Source organism: Spermophilus citellus, assembly GCF_964194105.1.
Source record: "Spermophilus citellus genome assembly, chromosome: 5".
In the NCBI taxonomy this organism is placed as follows: domain Eukaryota; kingdom Metazoa; phylum Chordata; class Mammalia; order Rodentia; family Sciuridae; genus Spermophilus; species Spermophilus citellus.
The window spans coordinates 123211376-123229564 of NC_138186.1; the positions used below are offsets into that span (position 1 = coordinate 123211376).

An 18189-nucleotide genomic window follows, 5' to 3' on the forward strand; every position below is an offset into this window, starting at 1 on the left:
TAGACTCAGGCATCATATAGGTTTCACTTACCAGTTTGGTTAACTCTAGAAGCCCAGTTCCATTTCTTAACATCGTCATCGTCTTATTCCTTCTGTAGACCTCCAAACCAGTTAAGAGATTCTCTCATCCTCTGGTCATCAAAGAAGTATTATTATTTTCATCTGCTCAAGCCATATTGCCCTGTGAGAAGTTAGTGACACACTTCATAATTTCCCTGTGACCATTTGATAACTTTAATGGTTTCCCAGCCTTTTATTAAACTAGACAACAAACAACTTTTTATTTATTTTTATTGATGACAACAAGAAATATAACAGTGACATTTTACTTTTCTTTCAAGCACAGAGAAGACAAAAGTACTAATAATCCTTATTTAGTTTGACAGCAGTTCTGCTAGTAGTTATACTGGTTAGGGACATAAGGTCAAGTACATTATTATTAGGGCAAGAAATATCAAGTAAGACAACAGTTATGCTTTTTGAGATTACTTTCACAAGACAGCAACAATCTTCAAAATCTTCAGATTCTTCAAAGATCACATTATTCAAATTATATGTCTAAGAATAGAACTATATAGAAGAGAGACCATAACAAGCTAATCTATTAATGAATATTCACAGACATCTTCATACTGCACAGGACACAAATTTTGATATTTTTGCACATGTCCTCAATTACAAGCAAAAAAGCAGGCCTGTAAACATCAATTTTGCCAATAGGCTGAAATGGAGAAAGGAATTAATAGGATGTTATTCAAACACAGTGAGATAAGGAACATATACCATTAATCTCCCACATATATAAAGGTTACTCCTAAAATAATAGAGAGAAAACACCCAGACTTGTATTTTTGTTTACAAAAATCTATTGGTGAATTTAAGGAGTTAGGAAAAACTGGAGGAAAGCCCTTCTCCAAACATCCTAATTAAACCCCAAATGCTTTGATTCTCTCACCTCTACCCTACGAACTGCCTCAGGCCTCGCCTTCCACCCCTGATCCTACAGGGATCTTTACTGTGGGCCTTGAGAAACTCACAATACATCAGGCTTATTTCTGCTTCTGGGCCTTTAGTTAGTTTCCCAACCTAGAGCACCCTCTCCACTGACTGTGTCAGACCTCCTTAGCCCTCAGGAGCTTAGGGAAAGGACTTCAAAACAAAGGAAAAGGGTGAAGGCCAATGGTCTTCGCCAGCACTATATACCCCCACAACTGAGACAGCCCTACAGCATCACTGTGCTGGAACTTGTCCTGGAAACACAGACTCCACCTTATTCCCACAATGCAGACTGCAGCCTACTCCCTCATTTGGAAGGACAAAGCAGGGAAAGAAATGCTGAAACTAATAAGTGAGGACCCAGAGGACCAGGCAGTAGAATGGAGCCTATGGAATATCACAGCAGTAGAGGCAGAGTGACTCACAAAACCTCTTAGTGCCCTCACCCTGGTAACTCCATCATGTCCAGAGGAGGATGGAAGGGGGAAAGAGGGGTAGCCAAACAAAGTCACCTGTATTAAGCGTGGTTTGTTGGCTAGGTCCCTGAAAGGCTACTAAAAGGGACCATTCCACCTTGCTTTGGGCACTGCATTATCACTACTTAACTTGCCTTACAAGTAATTGGGTTTATGGGTAATCACAGTAGATATGGGGGTTCCTGTGTGTTGCTTAGGGGCTTAGGTCCAAAGATAGTTCTGTTGAGGCAGTGGTGGCCTGTGCAGAGCTCCACCAGCAGGGAGGAAGTAGTGTTGGTGGGCTACAGCACAGGCCTTCATACTCACCAGTAGCCGATTGCGATGCACAATAACCAAAAGTACAAAAAGCCCATTCTTGTTGGGCTACTTCATTTGTGTCTAGCAGTTACCCACGAGCCACCTGCTTGTTCCACCAGAAGACTAGATGGAGAAGGCCCAGAAAGCAGCTGGCATCCAGTAAGTGGTACCCAGAATGTCCAGTTTGGGTTGATGGCTGAGTTGGGATTTCAGTTTCATCTTGCAGGGGTGAAACTCAAGAACACATAGTACATGGATATTAGAAGCACAACAAGCATAAAGTGTAGTTAGTTATTTGTAAAGAAGTGTCAAGCTTCCTTGTGGTAGAGAACGACTAAAAGACCTGGGAGAAGACCATAGTCACAGACAGGACCCAAGCCATGCAAAGAAGGCAGTACGTATCTACAACATCACGAGTGTAGCATAGAAGCAGTAGAAGGCCATGCACTTGGAATATGTTCACACAATGCAGAACAGCTTGAAGGGCCAGAAGAAGAATAGCATAGGTATGTAAGGGGCCATCTTGAAATTGACTTGAAACCTTAGAACTGAAGGACAAACTAATTCAGTACAATGAAAAAGCAGACAGAAGGCTGCATGCTGCTGGCCAAGAATAGACGATGGTAAGGAGACTTGTGCAGGAGCTTCTCAAGGGCAGAAATTAGCCAGACTGGAACCTGAAGGACCTGGGGCTCTCCACAGGCTGTCGTGGTGGACCTCGAATTCCTCTTCGGGGACCTTCTCCCATCAGGTAGTATTGTAGGGGATTGGACCACAGTTCCCCTTTGATAATCTCAGCAATTCTATCAAATTCTAGAAGGCTGTGGTCTGAGAACCAGTTGAAGAAACTCGGGATGGTGTTCCCTTCCCGGTTCCTATGGATATGGGCCTGGGGGTCTTGGCCCCGGTGCCAGCGGATTGGAGTGGAAAGAGACACCACTCGGCCGGAGGATCTGCGCTCATACTCCTTGACTAGCCCCTCATTTCGGAAGTATGGGTTGCTCTGAAAGATGAACTTGAATTTGCAACCTGCCCTGGGGTGTTTAAGTTCCTCCACCTCCAAATTGATCATGTACCTCATTATATCTTCGTCTTGACCACTGATCATAGGTGACAGCTGAGGGTGGTTCCGAAAAGCGGTGACCCAGAAACCTGGAATATTTTGGATAATGAAACTCCTGCGCTGCATATGGAGCCTTCTCATTCGGCCAAATTTGCGCTCCAGCTGGAGGAAGGCCCTGTCGGCCTGGGCATTTACGTTTGACAGCTCTTGATCGATGGCCTCCAGCGAGTCCATGCAATTATTGATTTTCGGGGCCCTAGGCCGGGCCTCCTCTTTCCCTCCACCAGCTGCCTTTTTTTCCTTCTGTACCACCTTCTTTTCCTCCATCACCGCCTCTGCTACTCCCTCTTTTTCTGCTGCTGCCGCGATGGCGCACTTCTTAATCGTCACTTCCTTGGCTTTCGCCCCAGGTTTCACCTGAGACCCCCAGGCCCCTGCGCCACAGCCTTCCAGAGCCTTCTGCCCCGCAGGGCTACGCGGCTCTCCAAGCTGACAGCCATTTTTCTGGCTCTTGTCGGCTCCGACAGAGACCGAGGCTGCTTCCGAGCCCTTCGAAGGAGGCACAGCATCCTCGACTCCCCCTCCGGTGGCTGCAAGGCTGAGGCTCCCGGCAACTCGGACGCAGAGTGCGGGGCTACAGTCCACGGAATCCCGGGGTGCACCTCCCTCCGCAGTGGCCTCCAAATTGCCCTCACCTGTGTCCGCCATCTCCTGTGCCGCCTCGGCTTCCTCGCGGAGCCCCTCGCACTGATTTAGGGGCAGATCTCCTGGGGCCTGGTCCGGAGGGGCGGTTTCGGCGAGAGAGAGCTTGTCGCCCACCTCCTGGCCGCTCATTGTGGTGGAAGTCAGACCTGCAAAAGGGCGTTCCTTGTCCTCTGCAGAAGCTGCGCTCCGCCGCAGTCAGCTCCTTAGCACCACCCCTTTTCCTTGGGGCGGGCGCTGCCATGGCAACCGGTGACGTCATTAACCATCACGCGAGAACTCACTGCCCGATGATTATGCTTATCAATCAAACATATTCCTTTGTCTGCTTGTTACAAAACGTTACGAATTTAATCAGTCTGGAAAAGAAATTTGACGTACATAAATGGATGCAAACCAAACTCAAGCATGTACGAATTTTGTTGATATGGTCATCTAGGTCTCTGAATGAATTTCTAAGGTACCTACCTTCAAGTATTTACTTAAAATGTAAGAACGGTTAGTTACTGTGTATTCAGACTCATAGGGAGTGAATAGGAAAGGGGATTCATCAAATCAAAGGCCTTCCTTTAAGGTACAAATTTGTGGCTATTAATAAAGAATTGAGATGAACAGATTTTGATTTTTAAAGAGAAGGGAAATGTTGCTACGCTGTGATTTTTTAAACTAGAAGGAGCTGAAAGGGAGACATCTTTCATCCTAACAAGACATCATAAAGGATTACTTCATTTCCATACAGATTTTATAGTTTTTATAGTTTGGCTAATGTCAATGAAACAAATGGACAGTATTTCCTTTTCACTTAATAGGAGTAGCAAAGTATTTCCCCCCCCCCTTACTTAGAGGTGACTATACACAGGACTTGCACAAATTATAAATACTATGTCAGTGGTTTTTAACTTCTAAAATGATGTGTATTATGCTTTTCTCCAGGTTATAATCTCAAAGTCGTTTCTGCTTCATAATGCCTGTGGGCATGAAGCCCACATGTATCTGCCCAAATTGGCTGCTGTAATTCACTGCAGCACAGAAGCAACTGTCAGCTATTTGCAGGCACCTAATCTACTGTCTTTTTAAAATATTTGTTTAAAAAGTAAGAAAAGTTAAGGTCTGGTATAGGGATACCACCTGCTTCACTCTTCTTGCTAAGGATTGCTTTGGCTATTCTGGGTCTCTTTATTTTTCCAGGTGAATTTCATGATTGCTTTTTCTATTTCTATGAGGAATGTCATTGGGATTTTGATTGGGATTGCATTAAATCTATATAGTGCTTTTGGCAGTATGGTCATTTTGACAATATTAATTCTGCCTATCCAAGAACAAGGGAAATCTTTCCATCTTCTAAGGATTTCTTTAATTTCTTTCTTTTGCGTTCTGTAGTTTTCATTGTAGAGGTCTTTCACCTCTTTCATTGATTCCCAAGTATTTATTTATTTTTTGAGGCTATTATAAATAGGGTGGTTTTCCTAGTTTCTCTTTCTTGTCACTGATGTACAGAAATGCCTTTGATTTATGGGTGTTGATTTTATATCCTGCTACTTTGCTGAATTCATGTTTTAGTTCTAGAAGTTTTCTGGTGGAATTTTTTGGATCCTCTTGGTATAGAATCATGCTGTCAGCAGATAGTAATAGTTTTTTTCTTTTCCTATCCATATCCCTTTAATTTCTTTCATCTGTCTAATCACTCTGGCTAGAGTTGTAAGAACTATGTGGTGAAAGAGGACATCCCTGTCTTGTTCCACTTTTGAGAAGGCCTTTTTGAATCTCTGTGTGTCATTCCTCATAGATAATATCTTAATGTTTTATTTTTCTTTCCCAACCATCTTAGAATAATACAAATGAAACTTTTTTCTCTTTCAAAAAAATGACATAGGTCTTGATTTAGCATTTCTGCATGATTAATTCCTCTACTCTGCATTTTTGTTGTTTTGGTTTGCTTTCTTTGCTTACATTTTAACTGGATAAAATATGTGCAGTCTTAGGTATTCAAATCAATTGCTTTCTTCGGAGTTTTAAGAACTGGATGGCACCCTCACCTTGCTTATTTTCCCCACCAGCAAAATAGAGATAATAAAATTAGCTGTCTGTGGTTTAAAAAAAATAAGAAAAGTTAGTTATTATCTATCCAAGTCAGCTGAGAATTCATTTGGTACCACTATTGTCTATTAGTTTGTTTGAATGTGAGAACACTGGTGTTAATCTTTAGAAAAGGTAAGACCAAAGGGAAACTTAAATTTTGCATATTTATATTAAGATCTTAAATTCATATTAGACAAACAATGACAGCTCTTTGCAACAGAAATTTCTTCTTGAGCAATCCAGAATATGATCATATTCAAATGAGGACTCAGAATCTAGAGGAAAAGAATTTAAAGAAAAACAGCATGTATTCTAAGACTTCTAGTGAGGGAAGTAGTGTAGACCTGATTCAACTAAGAATGAGGTAGTGATAGAAGGCAGACAATACAGAGAAACAGATTGTCAGGATTTTTTGTTTGTTTGTTTTATCCCTAGTCACCCTATTCAAGGACAGTGAGTCCAGATTAACCTCTTTGCTGACTGCCAGCAAATAAGTTATCCTACTTTAAAAAATATTAACAAGATTCACTCAACAGAAAGCAATTATTTTTCTCTCCCTGCAGTGCTGTTTCTCTTAATAAATTCTCCTTTTTGTTTTAGTGGGGTAAAACCCATCTATTGATTTATGTTCTCTGTAAACAAGTTGACAGTGTTCTATAATTGAGTTATTCTTTGACACTGCTCTGCTTTGTTTCTTCTCCTAAAGAATCTTTGCACTGTTGAAGGAGTAACTCTTTCATTATAATCTGAGCAGGGATGCAAAAAAGCAGCAAATGCTGAAAGAACTATTATAGAACTTTATAGAACATTATAAAATTAAAACTTTCTCTTTTTGTGTATACCAATTAAAAAAAAAAGATTTCTATTCTACTGGAAATATCCCTCTCTCTACCTTTGATTATTCCTGTCACCTGAATCATCTTCCACTCCTGTTAAAAACTCAGTCCATAAGCCAGGCACAGTGAGGCATGCCTATAATCCAGACTCAGAGGCTAAGGCAGGAGGACTGTAAGTTCCCCAACCTCAGCAACTTAATGAGGCCCTTGGCAACTTAGCAAAACCCTGTCTCAAAATTAAAATTTAGAAAAAGGCTGGGGATGTAGTTCAGTAGTAAAGCACCCCTGGGCTCAATCCCCAGTAGCAAAAAACCAAAAAACTCAGTCCATGAAGATTGTAGTAAGCATTCTAAATGCTCTGAATTTCATAAACAAGGATTTTTATAGTCCTCAAAATTTCTATAGTTCTTATGACCTCTGCCATCTACCATTTACTTTTTGACTTTCTTGATTATTTCATGAAAGTCATTCTCTCATAGAATATTTTAATAAAACCTGATGACTTAAGTAAAAATTTTAATTTATATGAAAATTTTAAAAGGTTTTACTAAAATGCATAATATAACTCTGCTGGTAGAATTATATTTTGAGTATGGTAGATATGCATTGTAGCTATGAGTCATACTTTACAATTTCTGGCACATTAGGATATCAGACATTAGCTGGGTTTGGTGGTGCATGCCTGTAATTCTAGCTGCTTGGGAGGCTGAGGCAGGAGACCTGCAAGTTCAAAGTCAGCCTCAGAAACTTAATGAGGCCCTAAGCAACTTAGCAACACCCTAGCTCTACACAAAAAAGGCTGGAGATGTGGCTCAGTGGTTCAGTGCCCTTGGGTTCAGTCCCTGGTCCCAAAAATAAAAGATAAAAAATATCAGATATTATTATACATTATTATACAATAGAGCCTTTCCTGTTGGCAATTGGCAATAAAAATTATTTTTTTCTATAAAATCATAAAGTTCTGGTATGTCTTTTTATGATTTTATAGAAAAAATAGCTATAGAAAAATGCCATGAACATCTATGAAGAAATTTTCATTTGCTAGGAGATAAGAGGTTTAACAGAAATCCAAACATAAATAGAATCAAATAGGAACAACTTTACTAGAGTATATAGTAAATATTAGAAATTTTTGAAATATGCCCCATTACTCTTTTTTTTAAGAATTGGATGGCACCCTCACCTTGCTTATTTTCCCCACCAGCAAAATAGAGATAATAAAATTAGCTGTCTGTGGTTAAAAAAAAAATGTTTAACAGTTGAACAGTTGAACAGCAAGTTTATTTTTCAGAGCACTCTAGTTTCTGGTTATACATATTCATTATAACATACTTATTTGATACTCTGTATAGCAGACAGTTTTACATGCTTAAATGTATGTTGCCTCATTTAATTCTCACAATAACCCTGTGAGGTGATATTATGACCTTCACTTTGCTTCAGAAGGAAATGAAGTAAGACAAATTGATTTCATTAAAATCATACAGCAAATGGTGAAGCCACAGTCTGAACCCAGGTAATCTGATTTAGGAGCCTGTGTCCTCATTAATTATACTATTCTGTAAACCTACACAACATAAAACTTGAGAAGGCACTTTCTTAAAAATAAGACCAAATAATCATTCCTATTTAATGTTAAATCTTCCTCATCTTCCTATCCCCCTGTGTTACCAGTTCAGGCTGCTATAATAAAACACCATAGACTCGGTGACTTATTAACAACAGAAATGTATTTCTCACTATTCTCGAGACTAGGAAGTCTAAGATCAAAGTGCCAGCAGAGGACTTGCTTCCTGACTCAAAGATGTCAGTCTTTTTGTTGTGTCCTGACATAGAGGGATCTGAGGCCTCTTTTATAATGGGACTAATCTAGTAGGTTCCTAACCTGGGGCTTCTTTTCTAAGGGCATGAATTTCCTCAAGGACCCCACCTCCAAGTATCCTTACATTGGGGATTCAGTTTCAGTGTGAATTTGGGGGAGAATACAAACAACATTCAGTCTACAGCATCCTCACTTCCTCTATCCACAGAATTAGTGACAATTGTTAGGGAAGTAGTTACTAAAAAGAGGAAAAAGAATTTGTTATCCTCTGTTTCAATGCCTTAATAGTTTTCATCTCATAGGATTCTTTTTTAAAACAAGTATTTTATAACTCCCTTTTTCTTTCTGAAATTTAAATAGTACACCATCTGACATAACTTTTAAAAAATTAATGTAAGATCTTAGTTGTAATTTAAAGGAGAAATAAAAAGAAAGTAATTTTTAGAATATCTATTTCAGTATGTAAATACTTTAGCATGCATATACTTTAAGACATGATTAAATACTTAGATTGTTATACCTATGGAGTCACCAGTATATAAAGTTACTGATGCAACCTGATATAGGTGTATTGGGCTGGAGACATAAGCAGCAATGCTTTGGGTTGTGAAATTTTCTGAAATGGTGAACAACTTTATGAGAAGTTCTGGAAAGTACAAACTTTCTCTCAAATTACATGGTACACATTTCTTCATTTCTAAAATACACCTTTTTTCATATATTGACATCTTTTAAATGACTATCCATATGTAATCAATAGCATCTTACAGCTACTGTCAGCACAACAGGAGTCAAGGTGTACTGCCACTGTCTGGGCATGTGTAGGGTTGGTTGTTAAGTCTTGTTGACATTATTGGATAATGGTAGCCTCTTGACAGAACTCTCAAAAGTCATTTGAAGATAAATGAGTCTTTCTTGTTCTTCTGTTAATATCTTCTGGTAAGATCAAGAAAGCACTAGATAAAAGTTGCAGAATGAATACTAGTGACTTAAGAAAAAAATCTCAGAGCACTTTTATAAGCAATAGGATATTCTAAAAAATGTAATCACCAAAATTTTTCAAGATTCTTAGGACAATACTTTTTTGAAAAAAACATGGACACCAAGAAATTTGAGTCAAAAGTGACTAAGATCATTATTTTAAACAGAGAAATAATTAATGAAACAATTTTTATTTCACTTGTAATTCATTTTGATGTATACCATGCATGCTATATGATTTTTAAAATATTTTAAAATCTAAATGGGGCTGGGGATGTGGCTCAACTGGTAGCGCGCTCGCCTGGAGTGCGTGCGGCCCGGGTTTGATCCTCAGCACCACATACCAACAAAGATGTTGTGTCTGCCGAGAACTAAAAAATAAATATTGAAAATAAAATTCTCTCCTCTCTCTCTCTTTAAAAATAAAATAAAATAAAAAATAAATAAATAAATAAATAAACCATCACCAACTCTAAAATCTAAAACTTTAAAAAAAATTTAAAAAAATCTAAATGTCTTTCAATATGTATAAAACAAAAATTCTAAGAATTAGAAAATTTTGTGTTTGGCAACTTTTTCATAGTAAAATAACGATGCATTTTACAATTAATAATAACAGCAGATGAAATTACTTTTAAAATGAAGCATATATTAAAACTGTTTTTTGTTTTGTTTTCAGTAGTGAAATACTGCTAGATTCTAGGCTTAAATAATAGTTTTTCTTCTACATGACCGTTTAATTGTATGTTATTTTACATAGGGAACTATCCTGATGTCCAACATCTCTAATGCCCCTATTAAATGCTCCCCCTTGAGTCTTTATAATAAACAAAATTGCTCCTTTAACTGAAGGGCGATGAGCACAGGTGCTGAGAATCTTTTTTTACATGGTGTTCCTATTCCTAGTCACTAGAGGGAGGAAGTGGTCTTCAAGATGATAATTGATTTGTTTGTCTGCCTATGTTAAAGTTTAAGCTGCTCTAAAGAAAATATTTATGGCAATTACAGACCATAAATGCACTGAAAGGCATGGATTTTCAGCATAAATTTGGGTACTCTATAATCAAAATTGAACCATAATCTTTATTCTATCACTGTTACAAGATTAAAATTTTCTCACAGGTTTGTAAAGATGGCTCCCTACAAGAATACTTTGGAAGAGGAAAAACAAACCTCATATGACTCTGCTTTCTACATCTTAAAGGAAACCAGAGACCATCAGGTCCCTCACCTGAATGACCTTGCACTTTGTAGGCTGCCTAAACATACACTTTGGACTCAGATCAGGCTACAGGTCTCAGTTCTGCTACTTACTAGCTGGTTGATTTGGGTTAGTCACTTCACCTTTCAGAGCCATAATACCCTCATATATAAAATGAAAATAATAAAATTTAAAGAACTATCATGAAGATGGAATGAAATTATCTGTATTTATCACACTTGTGATAAAAAGAAGTCAACTTCGTCATTTTTATTATTTTTTTGCTAAAACTTACCTACATTAAATAGACTACTTTGCAGGCAGTATAAAATCAATGCCAAATTCTATTATGAAGTTGTATGTTTATATAAGTTCAGAAATAACATCCATGTAGAATGAATCATTAAGTGAAAGCTTTGTTGAAGAATTGAACTGGACCATTCAGAATATGAACTAACATGAAACCTTAGGACATAATAATAATACTCTTGTCTGCTGTGTTATACTTATCTAGACATATGGTATTATGGGTTGATTGGGGGGAAAAGAGTTTATTGCTGGAACTATGTGCTTGCCACATTCTTCCACATAATATCACATTAAAGACCATATTAAAAATACCTTTAAAATTATGCTTTTAATATCTAATTTTAAGCAGACTTGCTTGTCATATTGACAGTGAGGGACAGAGGATGTATATTTCAAATCAAGTTTGTCTGACCTGAATATCTTTGCATATAAGATTGGATTACACATTCACTTCACCAATATTAGATCAAGACTTGGACACAGCCACTATCTGAAATCACATTTCAATTAAACGTCTATCAGGCTAAAAACATGAGACAGAAAAGACAGTCTCTGCCCTCATAAAGCTTATCATTTAATGAAGAAAAATCTAAATATAAATAAATAGAAAGAAAAAAATCCGGGCTGGGGATATGGCTCAAGCGGTAGTGGGCTCGCCTGGCATGCACAGGGTGCTGGGTTCGATCCTCAGCACCACATAAAAATTTAAAAAAATAAAGATGTTGTATCCACCAAAAATTAAATAATAAATATTAAAAAATTCTCTCTCAAAAAAAAATCCTGAGAAAACAATTCATGAAAAATAGTACCAGAATATGATTCCATATAATAAACACTATTTCCTTTTTTTCCTTCTCTTAAGTTGTTCTTGTCAGTTTTTTTTTAATTTGTGCTTTTTAGATATACATGACAGTAGAGTGTATTTTGACATATTACTTAGCCATAAAGAAGAATGAAATAATGGCATTTGCCAGTACATGGATGGAACTGGAGACTATGTCATGCTAAGTAAAATAAGCCAGAAAACCATCTGATATAAACACTATTTCTAGGAACCACATGGTCATAAACAGGCCTACTCTTGCCCCATAAATTTAAGTCCAGTGCTTATCTTGAAATTATTACATTTCCCTCTCAGTACTGATAAAATTAGAAGATTCACCAAAACTGCCTGAAGGGCAAACTCAAGTTTAGCCATTACATAAGTTTGATTACAACAGCACTGAAGCTACCATGCACCTATTTATAGAGCCTTAACACAACTCTGAACTGTATTGTCCTATGTGAAAGTGGATTTTGGTGAAGAGGATGAGAATTAAATTCTAAGTGCTTGTTATAAACTTCAATAAACATATATATTCTACATTTCTTAATGGTATCAATTCTTTACATCTCAGCAAATTCTACAAGAATTTAAATATTTGAACTGCTGTAGTTCATTCTTTCAATTAAATTCAGGCAGAAATAGCAACAATTACATTTTACAGATAGAAAACACTTATGATCTGATAGGATCTAGGGACCCTCGATTATCTTTATACAGATAAATGTATTCCTCTTAAAAGCCATTCATGAATGGATTAGGAATAATACAACCAAGGTAAAGTTATTTATTCTTAAAGAGTTTTTCTTCATAGTTTTATTTTGTTTATTTTTATGTGGTGTTGAGGATCGAACCCAGGGCCTCGAATGTGCTAAGCTAGCACTCTACTGCAGAGCCACAACCCCAGCCCGTTTTAGATTTTTTTTTAGAGAGAGAAAGAATTTTTTTTTTTTTTTTAATGTTTACCCTTCAGTTTTCGGTGGACACAACATCTTTATTTTATGCGGTGCTGAGCGCGTTACCGCTTGAGCCACATCTCCAGCCCCCATTTTAGATTTTTTTTAATGTCAAATTTTGTTACAGGTTGCTGCAGGATGGTGCAAAATGTCTAAACTTGAAATGAGAACCCCTACCTGAGCCTTTTACTTACATCTTGGGCAATACATTTCTATTTGCTGAACAATGATATAGAAACTATGTAATTATAAAATGTGAGTATACATCAAAATTCTTGATGTATCTAGCAATTTTTTAAAAAGGATTGTCATAATTACAACAACAGCAATACCTGTTTCACATAGAATAGGATACCCCTTATTTTTTGTGGTGCTGGGGATCCCACAACCCATGCAAAGTACATGCTCCACCTCTCAACTACATCATTAGGTCCTAATGTCTGATCATTTGTGATTAATAGTAGACATAAATGTCTTGATTTGTTTGTAATGAAAGCATAATTCAGGAAACTGAATCAAATGGAGATAAAGCAGAAGCAGCTTGAGTTTAGGGCAATAGTTCCCAAATGTTAGCATATCAGAATCACCGCAGCATGATTAAACTTGGATGAAAGGCCCAACCCCAGTTTCTTTAGGCAGAAATGGGAGTCTAAAGATTGCATTTCTAACAAATTCAGATGGTGTTAAGGCTGCTAGGCTTGAGACCACCTTTGTGATTCCCTGCTTTTACCCAGGAGAGGAGCATATTAGAACTGAGGAAGTCAAAGGTTAGTAACCTGTAGGCATTTTAATGTTCAAAAATAGAAAAGGAAGCTCAAAGATTCTCAGGAGAGTGGTACAGATTATCTTTGAGTATGCCCTGAGCAGACTTCATTTTAGGGAACATAAATTTACACACCTCTTAGTTTGGAGGTTAAAAGAATCTTTAGACCAATTTTGGCCTAGAATTGAGAAGTACATTTTTTAAAGTCCATATAAAATATACTACTCTTTTGTTTGGTATCTTTCACTTAACATGCTTTTGAGACTTACTCATGTTGTTCATTTTTATTCCTGAGTGATATGCCATTGCATACTACACAATTCTACTTGTTGGTGAACACATTTAAATTTTACAAATATTTTGCATGCTTTGAGATATTCACTTAAGAAATATAGTCATGTTGTCCTATGTAATGGAAAAACTAATTTTATTAATACATTTAATCCAACATCAAAAATATTATTTCAATATGCAATCAATATGAAAAAAAATTTTCATCCTATATTGTCTTGAAAACCCAAGTTGTATATTTGTAGCAGATCTCATTTTAGACCAGCCACATTCCAAATGCTCAAAAGCCACTGGAGGTTAAAGGTATTAGGCATCATGTCTAGGTTCTAAAATTCTATAGTTACTTTAAAATGTACAAATTACATAAAGGTTATCCAAAATTAAGTAATGTTATAATAAAATGGTGGGTGAGAGATTAAAGGTTAAAATGGGCCTTTTCTAATCACTGAGAAATTGTTATTTACAAGTCACTGCAAATCTTTTTGACATTGTTCTTACCCAAGGCAAGGCACAAAAAACTTCATTACTTCATTAAGCTTTCTGGGCACCAGGTTATTTTGCTCTTTTTTCCCCATCTAAATTTTTCACTCTGTCATTCAGTATTTTATCTGTTGACAACTATATGTAAAACATTAATGCTAGATGTAGTGAAAGATGTAAAAGACTATTTTCACAAGGTTTCTAAACTAGTAAGAGATGATAAAAGTGAAAAAAAATGTATTTGTCTCTTTATTATACTATATCACTCTTTATCATTTATCTGCATATCAGTGCTTCCCCAATTCTATAGCAATGAAAGGAATGGAATTTATCTGCTTATTCTTTTTCTCTTCCAGGCACTAACAGAATGTTTTAATAAAAATGTGTAGAATTCACTATAATGAATAATTATGTTATTTTCTAAAATACAGGTTCCTACGAAGTACAGTAAATAAATTTTTTAAAAATGAAGCATTTTATCTCCCAGCTGATAACAGAAAGACTACAGTGCAGGGGAATTACCAGGACAGACCTTAAAGAATTTGACACACAGAAGAAGGTAGTAAGAAAGTTTGAAAAATCAATACATTTTGCACAGATGAGGAAGTATGGGAATAGAATTTGTGTAGCACATATAATAGGGACTCTCTGAATGTTTGCTTATTAAATTCGCAAATGAATACAAGAAACAGTCTAAATGTCCTGAGCATATCATGTATGAGGCCAGAAATGGAAAATCTGAGGAAGTGAAAGGGAGACGGTGCTACACAAGCTTTATTAGAAGAAAACAAATAAAAAGAAAAAACAAAAAAAAAACCCTGACATCTTGAGTAAGCAGTTGCAATTGTAAACATTTCAAGGGGGAAAAAAAATGGCAGCAACCATTACTCCCTACCTGAAAGTGCTCTGTTTTCTTACCTTTGGGATAATGCCTACTGTGTTCATTTAAGAATTTTAATAATTTCATAGTATGTCATCAGCTTGAACAATTTCATTCAAGCATGTTCATGGGCAGGGTAAAAAAATAAGAAATCTACCAGAGTGGCATGCTTTTATTTTACCATCATGCATATAAAGGAAAACAAATATGCCAATGGTACACCTTTAATTTGACAGAGTAATCTCACAAGTTATTTATGCAATTTGGGAAGAGACACATCAATTACTAAGTTGTTAGCAGAGCACATCATCAAAACAATTTATCAAGCCACACATTTTTTGTAGATTATTTTCCAGGAAGGCAATAATTTGACAAGTCTGACAAAGACTAAGTTACCCAAACTATGTTTCTAAAGGTACAGTAATAGAAGGGGGAAAAAAAAAAAAGTTGAAAACTTGTAAACAGTCAATACTTTACAGAAAATTAAGACTGTTATTCTTCCAAATATTATCAAATTAAGCAAAAGAAAGCCTGTAATAGCTCAACTTTTCTAATAAACAGAAACAGAAAATAACAAGATTTTACTAAATTGTAGTGAAATAAGGACACAATATTGATCTTCCAAATACATCAGATCACATAAAAACAGAAAGCTTCCAAATTTTCACTGTTCCTTTCAAGAACTCTTATCTAGACAACATATGTAACACTCTAAACTCCTGGGATATTTTTTAATCGCAATCCTGAGAAAATATTTCTCTTGCCATCACCATTGACAAAGTAAGGCTTAAGCTCTCAAATCAGTTCAGTCTCACCCAAATTTTTACCTGGCTCATTTATGCCTCTAGAGTTTTAGTTTCCATTGCTTAAAGCACCCTTCACAATCTCTTTAGTTCTCCCTTTATAAAGTAACTCCCATTTTCTTTCCATCTAGTGCTTCCTCCCTTAAGCTCTCTAGGGCTTGCCAAAGGGGCTGGTTATTGGGAAGAGAGCAGAAGGGTGATCAAAGCTCTAATATTCTACTTTACTGGGCAACCTCTCTATCTCTGGAAATTATAATATGCAAAATAAACTAAAAAGTTTACTTTTGCAACTGTTTCTGAATTATTTTTTCTTCAATAACTAAGAGAAAAAGGGAGAAAATGGGAGAGAGGAGCCTTAGCAAAAACCAAGGAGGGTGGGCATAGCCAATAGCAGGCAACACTAAAAGGTAACCCAGGATGCAGGAAAAGCAATAGAGAAGTATAAATCACACAGAACAAGTGGTCCACCCTTGCTCTCCCTTCACATCATTAATGCCCAGTAATTGTCCACAGATCATGTGCCTATTACTGCTGGAAGCAGAGCAGGGTGAGTAGAATGTGTTCCCAGACAAAACTAGAAATCCAAGTGGTAGTAACCAGATCAGAAGTTCTGGGGAAAAGTCTAAGCAATGTAAAGGTAGTGCAATCCTACAGCTTGGCTTAAAGTGTTAGTAGCCATGCAATGTGATAATACAGAATAGCATGGAGGCCACGTGGAAGTGGAGAAAAGGTCCATGACAGTCTTCTCAATCTTGATATTGAAAGAACTAAATATCAAGAAAGAAGAAAGGGTACAGAAAGTTCAGGGGAAAAAAAAAAAAAAAGCACACCCACTGATCTTGCCCAAGCACAGGAGGTGCGGGAAACCTATGCAGCAGTGTTCCCAAGGACAGAGGTTAACCAGACTGGAACCCAAAGGGCCTGGGGATCTCCACTGGCTCCCTTATTGGGCGACGTCTGGCTCTACGGACTCCTTCACGCAAAAGGTAGTACTGCAGTGGATTTGGCCACAGTTCTTCTTTGATAATCTCGGCAATTCTGTCAGACTCTGGAAGGCTGTGGTCTGAAAACCAAGTAAAAAAGCTGCAAATGAGGTCTTGGTTTCTGCGAATGAAGGACTGGGGTTCATGTCCCCTGCGCCATATGATTGGAGTGGAAAGAGACACCACTCGGCCGGAGGATCTGACTTCATATTCCTTGACAATCAGCTTGTTTCTAAAGTAGGGGTTTCTTCGAAAGAAGAACTTGAACTTGCAGCCAGTTTTAGGGTGTCTGAGTTCTTTCACCTCCAAATTGGTTACGTACCTTAACATCTCTGCATCTTGGCCTCTAATCATGGCGGACAACTGGGGGTGGTTCCGAAAGGCAGTCATCCAGAAGCCCGGGATATTCTGAATGATGTAGTTCCTCCGCTCTAGGTAGTGTCGACGCATTCGCCCAAATTTCTGCTCCAGTTGTTGGAAGGCCCTGTCAGCCTGAGCATTCACAGTGTCCAGTTCCATCTGGATGGCCTCCAGGGGGTTCATGCGGAGATCCATATGCCAAGGTCCTGCCTCCTCAGCTTCTTCCACCACTCTCCTCTCCTCCAGGGCTTCCACTTCTCCACCTGCGAGCTGTTCCACCTCCATCGCCTCCTCCACCACTCCTTCCTTCATCTCAGCCCTCTCCTCCGCTCCCACTGCTACTGAGGGCATGGAGCCCTTTTCAGCCTTGGCTTCCAGAACCTTCGCCTCCACCATCACCTCAGACCCCGACCTCTTCGCACCACAGGTTTCCAGGGCCTTCTCCTCACCCTGAAAATCACTTTTCGGACGGCTAACGGTGGCCACCAACTCAGAGGCAGCTTCCAGGCCCTCCGTGAGAGGCGGAGCCTCCCCCTGCTGGGCTCCGGTCGCCAGGTGACCGCGACAACCATCGACTCGGATCTGGGGAGCCGGAGCACCGTCCGCGTCCGCGGGATCCCAGGGTACACCCCCGTCCTCTGAAAGCTGGGGCGATGGGCGCGCGACCGTTTCCACGCTTGCCTCACTAGTCTCCGCCATCGCCGGAGCGGCCTCCGATTCTCCGCGGAGCGTCAGGCACTGGTCGGGGTCTTCTTTGGCAGGGTCAGGGATAGTGAGGCTGCGGGTCTGGGGGAGAAGGGTCTTCTCGACCCCATGCAGGCCGCTCATGTTGGTAACAGACCAACAACACAGTAAAGTCTGTTTTCCTCACAGAAGCCGCCTCCAGACACACGCCGCTTGCCCCACCCACCCTCGGTACCGCCAGCGTCTCCGGGGCGGTGACGTCAGGGATGCAGATCTCGCTATATCGCGAGAACTGGCTGGTATCCCGATTGGTTCTGCCGCTTCCGGCTAGCTGGGGTATATTTTTGCTTAAGGTTTCTGTCAATTTAACCAGTTGGAACTGCAGTTTTGTTTATGTAAATAAG

At 38.5% G+C, this 18189-nt stretch overlaps 2 protein-coding genes across 2 annotated transcripts; both read right to left on the reverse strand.

Annotated features, from left to right (window-relative positions):
- Positions 1-1427: 1427 nt before the first annotated feature.
- TSPYL4 (TSPY like 4) lies at positions 1428-3783 on the reverse strand. The gene has a single exon (XM_081296377.1). The coding sequence runs from the start codon at positions 3664-3666 to the stop codon at positions 2431-2433; it is 1236 nt and encodes a 411-aa protein (XP_081152503.1). The 5' UTR covers positions 3667-3783; the 3' UTR covers positions 1428-2430.
- Positions 3784-15111: 11328 nt separating this feature from the next.
- TSPYL1 (TSPY like 1) lies at positions 15112-18034 on the reverse strand. The gene has a single exon (XM_081294905.1). The coding sequence runs from the start codon at positions 17927-17929 to the stop codon at positions 16655-16657; it is 1275 nt and encodes a 424-aa protein (XP_081151031.1). The 5' UTR covers positions 17930-18034; the 3' UTR covers positions 15112-16654.
- Between the last annotated feature and the right edge of the window lie 155 nt (positions 18035-18189).

What these genes read in the sequence shown, in the direction of transcription:
- TSPYL4 (XM_081296377.1), bottom strand. Translation starts at nt 3,666, where the DNA reads ATGAGCGGCCAGGAGGTGGGCGACAAGCTCTCTCTCGCCGAAACCGCC.
- TSPYL1 (XM_081294905.1), bottom strand. Translation starts at nt 17,929, where the DNA reads ATGAGCGGCCTGCATGGGGTCGAGAAGACCCTTCTCCCCCAGACCCGC.